Source organism: Oryzias melastigma, linkage group LG21 (assembly GCF_002922805.2).
Source record: "Oryzias melastigma strain HK-1 linkage group LG21, ASM292280v2, whole genome shotgun sequence".
Taxonomy (NCBI): domain Eukaryota; kingdom Metazoa; phylum Chordata; class Actinopteri; order Beloniformes; family Adrianichthyidae; genus Oryzias; species Oryzias melastigma.
The window spans coordinates 14,963,640-14,970,623 of NC_050532.1; the positions used below are offsets into that span (position 1 = coordinate 14,963,640).

Below are 6,984 nucleotides of genomic sequence, written 5' to 3' on the forward strand. Positions count from 1 at the left end.
GGGGGGGGGGGGGGATGCACAGAAAGCACACATCATTCTCGGCTGCAGGTAAGAACTTCACACACCTGAGTGTCATGCGGCAGGTGCAGGATGGTGTGCAGCCTCTCGCTGTGATGGTGCCGGGACTCTTCCTCGTATGCCAGGTCTCTGTCGGGCTGCGGTAGCGACAGGAACCTCCGGATGGTGCACAGGTTGTCCCACAGGGTGCGGTTCTCTGGGCTGGGGTTTTCCTTCCAGCGCAGCAGCTCGCAGAGCCAGCCCTGTAGAGGGGGAGGGCATGAGGCTGAATCCAGAACTTTGAAGAGGAAGCTTTAAACGTTGACCTGAGGCTGACATGGAACAGGAAAGAAGATGATGTCCAACTATCTGCAGGTTTGATGAGGAAGTTGAGGTGAAAAGCTATAAAGATTCAATTTGACTGCCAGGCGGCTTCAGCTGCTGACTCCAGCTGTCAGGTTAACAGACTCATCTCCTCTGGAAGCTGCAGCAGATGGGGGCACTCACATGTGACCCCCCACAGCCTTATCCTAATACCTGGAAGGAGGAGATATGCACACTCAGGCGTGTGATGACTACGGAAGGGGAAGATCTGCAGGTGGTCAGAAGGAAGAGCGACTGGTTTCATGTTGGCTTTACAAGCCAAGTCTGCCTTTGAGAGCAGAAGAAAACAGGTCACTGTCACAGTTTCATGCTCAAACACAGTATTTTCCACTAAGCTCCTCCATGTAATCTGCTGGTCAGTGGTACAGTCTAGTTCTAAAACACATTGAGATGACTTTCTTCTCTTTGGGATGAACCGGTTGGAACTGGATCACAGTAACCATAAAGGTTAGTTTTTTCTTGAGAGGACCTGGGTTTTCCTTTGGTGTTTAGATGGACCTGAACGCAGCTGCAGATGCTGATCTGTGCTGTCTTTGTCATGAAGGGTTCTGGATAGGGGGGTGTATTCTCAAGAGTCTGGCAATACGATATGTATTGTGATACATATCTCACGATACGATATATATTGAGATATTTCCCAAGGCCAGAACAATTTTCCACTTTTCTTTTAAGAGTATGACTTAGAAAAAAACTCAACCTGAAATTTAATGTCTTTTATTGTAACAAAATGGTCAAATTCATTTTATTTAATGATCACAACTACACTACAACTGCATCTCAAATACAAGTTGCTTTTACCCACAAATTCATACTGCTTTTCTTTTGGAAATGTAAGAACTATTTGTTTTTAAAGAGAATAGTCAATATTGTCAGATTTCCACAACAAAACATTTTCAGTATAAGAAAAAATTGAATGAACATGCATTAAATTAGGCTCTAGAAGTGTGATTGAAGAACAAAAGTGCTGTTTATTTCCAACATGGCTAAATCTAGCTTTTAAACGGCTCAGGAACCTGAACCCTGCTTAAAAACGGAAGTGGGAAAAAGGCACCCTTTTCCAGAAACCTTTTATTGTGATAACAGGATGAAGGAGAGCGCTTGAATGTGTCGCGTAGGAAGCTTTATTTACATGACAGTCTTTTTTCAAAGCATGGTACACATCTCTCTGATCCATCAGGTCTCTGAGCTAGAATCTATTGCTGTGAAGCTCAGCAGAACTCTTGCTCACTTTGCCGACAGCATTTTGACTGCGGCTCTGTCCATGACCCGCTCCACAGCTGCACTGCATCACTCGTTCTCATCTGCGAAGCAGTCCATGTTTTACATGGTACCGGCAGCAACACGCTACAGAGTTTCAGTTCAGTACCCAACCCAAGCAAAAACTCAGTAATACATGTCTCATGATGACAAAAAACCGTGAGGCGGACTGAAAATCCAACACAAGCTGGAGTTGTTCTGGTCCGGTGCAGAGCTCCTCACAGAGGTTCAGAGAGCTCCCAACGAACAGTTGGAGGTTTAGGTGGGAAAAAAAGTAAGGAGCTATAGGACGCTCAGTCGCTCAATTAATGAAATATCACTATGACAACATTTTAAATCAATACATCAAAGCGATAAATTGATATATCGTGACATATTTCTGTATCACCCCTAGTTCTGAGTAGGGTTGGGCACCGATGGGATCTGATGCGGTTCCGGTGCTACCGCGGTTCTTTGGTTTCGGTTCCGGTTCCCTTTCGGTGCTTATTGCGGTACTTCAGTAATAAAAAATAATGCCTTTATCTTCCTAAATCCAAAGCAGAACGGCTTCAAACAAGCGCAGACTCCCTCCTGCCGTGCAGCTGTGCGCACGTAATATAAAGCATAATATAAAACTCTGTCTTAAATAAACTTAAACGTCCTTGAAATTTTAGCCTGACATTTTATTAAATTAAATCAGGAATGTGGCATTTATTTGCAGTTGTTTTTGGGCAAAAGCAATATTTTATTTCAATAAAATAAGGCGGAAGATAAATGTCAATCACACGGCTGCAAAGCGCAGCAGATGATGACGACCCGCTGTGGTGGTGGGCGGAGCCGAGCCGAGCTTTCTGCTATTAGCAGCCCAACAAGGAGGAAACGATTCATTGTTTCATTTTGGGATGGGGCTCCAGCGTTGTTTAAAAATTGCGGAAACTCCACTATTCACAGCGAAAGTCCCGCCCACCGACGTTGCGGAAGCCGACCATCTCGGCGGTTTTATATGAGCCCGCCCACGAACACAAGAAAGTAAATAGATAGCCTGAATCGTAAAAAATCAGAAGGGAGTACAAGTGATTGACATGTCCACAGACAAATGAAACTTCAATGAACTTTGGAATCGAAATCCGGCACCGTTTGCAGCCGCATCTTTCGGTTTCGGTAGAACCGCGCAAATCATAACGGTTCCTACTTGGAACCGAACTTCGGTGCCCAACCCTAGTTCTGAGCCACACACCTCTGACCTAAACGTTCAGGGCGTGATTTCCAAGAGGGTCGTGTGGGGGGGTGTGAACTGATGTACAAAACCAACAAAATGTCTTCAGACATGACTGCACACAACTGTATTATGTTCTTATAACCAGGGAAAATTATGCAAGCAATTCATCTAGCTAGTTTCCTGCTGGTGAATTTGCAGCATGGGCATGTTGAAGAGTGTGAAAAAACTTAGAGGAATACTGTTAAATAGATCACTTCAACACCTCTTAGTCTTTCTTCTGACTTTGACAGTTAACACAGTTAAAAAGTGCAATCCATTGATAAGACAATAACTTGATATCTGGTATTAATTAGAATCGGATGAAGATGAGTTCCTGTATCTTTCATAGATACTGATGGTTTTGGAGAATTTTTCTCATGATGGAGGACATATAATTAACATCAAAATTGCATTTATGAGTATTTGTTTATTCAAATCGTGGTGAATTGTGAATGTTGTTACATACAAACTACAATTGGCAAATAGATCCATGAACGTCTTTGTTTTCCTCTGAGCTAGAATCTGGATCTAAACTGTACGGCTGGATAGAAATTATATTTATCGCCATTTTTGTTGCACCTCTAATGTTAGCTTGGGGTTGTGGGGGGCTGTAAGCTAGAGGGAGATAGTGTAAAAATAAAGATGATGGGAAATCAGCACAGGCTTACTCTGCACCAACTGTCCCGCACACAACTCAGAGGTGAATTTCTAATGAACTCCTGCTGCTCTGCAGAAACTATGTCCTAGAAAACAACTCAGGTTTTTAGATTTTGACTAAAAGGAGTAAAATCATATTTAAAAGAGCACTTTATAATGGATCAAAAATGAGTGAACAAATGTGACTTTAAATTACTTCCTTGTTCCTTCAGAAACCATTTACAGCAATTAATAAACAAAATGACATCACTAACAGGAAAGGATTGAACTAACTCACTGCTGCGTCAGTTTTGTCTTGACGCCTGATGGGCAGTGCTCAGAGTGTGAGAGAAATATCAACCTATCATGATTCTACAGCACTCACTGTCCCCTTTCCTTCACTTGATTTCTACTGCTTCTTAATCATTACAAACACTTCAATAATGGAAAAGTCTGAGTCTGTGGAACTTCATTTCTGGGACTTTCACACCAACATTAGAACCTTTAGCTCTTTTGCAGTCTGTGAGAATGATGTGCAGGAGAGGAAACCTTGAAACCTGCAGCTATGGTTTTCATACTGGATCTGAGCTGCTGTCTGCTCCTCACAGACCATGAGGGAGAACAGACCTGCCGCCCTCTCAGCTCAAACTCAGACCTGGTCCAAATGATATGAGCTGGTCATGGTAATGGTTCATGCTGTATACTTATATAGTGCTTCTCTACCTTCCTTCAAGATCCGAGTGTTTTATAGTCACTCTCCCATTCACACGCTGCTGCTGAACACTGGGGCAACCCATAACAATCTTGCTCAAGGACACTTTGACACATTGGCGGGCAGCGCAGCAACCAACCCTGCTTTCTACCTCTGCATCACGGCCGCCCCCTACCAACAATCCTCCGAAAACACAGGCGAATCGGGCTCCTCACCTGGCTCTTGTTGGCAGCCACCTTGGCAAACAGTGCCTGGGACACCTTGGCTCTCTTCATCTCCTGCTGGATCTCATCGTAGATGCCTGATGTGATGTTGACCAGAGACTCCAGCTTCAGAGAGAGGTCCTGAGCCGGGCCGGGGGGCTTGGGCTGGGTAAAGCATCAACACACCGTCAGAGGATGAGTCCATGTTAAGTCATTCAACATAGAAAATAACGCAGGTCTGAGAAGCAGCTGCTGAGAGAGGAAGGAGGCCAGAGACTCAGCCATGAACAACAGCTGGGGGGGAAATTTCCAAGTGTGTTTTTGGGGACTAAAGTCTAAAGATGGGCTTTTATTGTGCTGGTTCCCTCAGCCCTGCTAAGCTAAGACCCTCTTTAACTTTGTTTGGATTAGATTAAGTTAATTCAATTTTAGCATTTTACCATGATGAGAAGTATTATTTTTAATTTAAAGTGTAGAAATTCAACTTCATGAATTGAATTATTATTTGAATGTTTGATATGTTCATCCTGAAGTAGAGCTTGATGTGTCCATCCCAGCTGTCTGTGGAAGATGTTTACCTCTTCAGCTGTTCATCAGATTTCTGAAATCTGTATTTTAGGATGTTTTATTAATCTGCCAATTTGGAAGATTCTCTCAACGCAGCGCAGGCTGTTAGAGTTCAGTAGAGAGGAGATGGAAAACAAGTCTGCTAGCACCCTGAATTACTGCAGCATTATCTAATCTGACTCTCCCGAGCTGAGGGAGCTTTTTCTGAACCGATCTCAAAACGTCTCCGCTCCAGAGGGAGGGATGCATTCTGTTGTGGGTTTACTCTGGAGTCTTGTCTCCAATGCACCTAAAACTCCAACTCTTCCCTGTACAGTTCAGGAAGCCGGCGCCGCCATCGGAGGCATCAGCTGCTCCAGGCAGTGAGCAAACATATTATATTTATGTTTTTATCCAAATCGATGTTTATATTGAAACAGAGATTTTTTTCAGAATTTATTTCGGTAACCTGAACTTCAGTCTCCTTTTTTTTTAATACAAAAAATCAGTTTCTTTGTCACCAGAGTTAGAGAATGTTTCTAGAATAAACACTTTTATGTTGAAAATCTTCACCTACACTTTACCTTGAAAATGTATTTACTTTTGGTGACAATAGCACATTCAGCTTATTTAGTTTATATACTGAAAATCCAAAAGTATTTGGAAGTTTAGAGGAATAATTGCATTGCCTGAAGTGTATTTGTACTATACTCAACTATGTTAATAAAGATTAAATAGTATATCTATAAAGATTGCAAAAGAGCAATCCCAAACATCACAAATATTTGTACTCAGTTTTTCTGGAACAGATTGTGGATGTCCAAGCCTTATTTAAGTTCAGCTTCCGTTCAGTTTCTTTAAAATGTTCATTTAAATTATTTAAGCAATTGATTCAAAATAAATGACCTATTTCTTACTAATTGAAGGTAGAAAGTCTGTTTCTTCCTATTTTTGGCTGTTATTTGGGTTGACCTTTTTATGTTTCTGTAATTTGGGGTATTTTATTATTTTAGTGTCATCTTTAATTTGGATTAATTTCTCTTGTTTTTTGTTTTATTTTAAGGTGTTTTATTGATTGTTTTAACTGAGGCCTTTAGTCATTTTTAAACACCTCTCCACGTTCAAACTCTGATGAGCAAAAGCATTTCCTTTCTTTCCTTTCATGTATTTGATGTCTTGCTGTTGATCTGATGTGAGCGTTCTGCACACGCTGGATTATCATGTAAACATGTACTGGAGGCTTTCATACTCAGGGGCTTTCATGCTGTACAGGTGAGTGGAGAGGGACTTCTGGAAAGCACAGGCGTTTAAAGCTTTGTGTGATGAAAATGCCATAGAAAAATGTAATGGATGATTTAAAGGCTTATTGCTTGAGTGACAGATATGTTAAAAACTCACAGAGCTGGATATCTTGGTCTTGTTCTTCCAGATGGAAGCCCAGGAATCCGGAGTGATCTGCTCATCCAGGCTCCTGTCCCACACTTTCTACAAAAACACAATTAACAGTTAACCCTGATAGTTTGTGCAGCCTGTGCTGTGGAAGGTCTCCCTCTCTGCTAACCTGTGAGAGACGAGCTCCAGCGTTGGGGGAGTTAGAGGCAGGAAGGCCCACTGAGGGGTTCATGGTGCGCTCCCTCTCCTCCTGATAGATCCGGTCTCTTTCGCTCTCTGGCAGGTTCAGGAAGTTCTGCATGGCCTTCAGGTTGACCAGCAGAGACTGTGAGGCTGTGCGAGGGTCCTCCTCCTTCCGTAGGATCTCTGAGAGCAGGCCCTGATCAACACACAACACACTGTTCATACATGTAAACACTGAGGCAACACCCATGACACCCTTTGTTGTCATGGGAACAATGTTCATCTATGATCACAAAAGTTTGATCAGTCATCAGAAACAAGGCTGATACTTCCAGAGATTGAAACGATAGATGGATGGATGATGGATGGATGGATGGATGATGGATGGATGGATGGATGGATGGATGGATGGATGGATGGATGGATGGATGGATGGA

General features: G+C 42.6%; 1 protein-coding gene across 1 annotated transcript in view; it reads right to left on the bottom strand.

The window, feature by feature from the left end:
* satb2 (SATB homeobox 2) overlaps positions 1-6,984 on the bottom strand; it is a 61,563-nt gene that overhangs the window by 18,134 nt on the left and 36,445 nt on the right. The window contains exons 9-12 of the mRNA XM_024260514.2: positions 6,534-6,743; positions 6,371-6,457; positions 4,439-4,591; positions 66-260 (exon numbers count right to left, since the gene is read on the bottom strand). Coding sequence (XP_024116282.1) covers positions 66-260; positions 4,439-4,591; positions 6,371-6,457; positions 6,534-6,743 — 645 coding nt within the window. The remainder of the gene's footprint in view (positions 1-65; positions 261-4,438; positions 4,592-6,370; positions 6,458-6,533; positions 6,744-6,984) is intronic.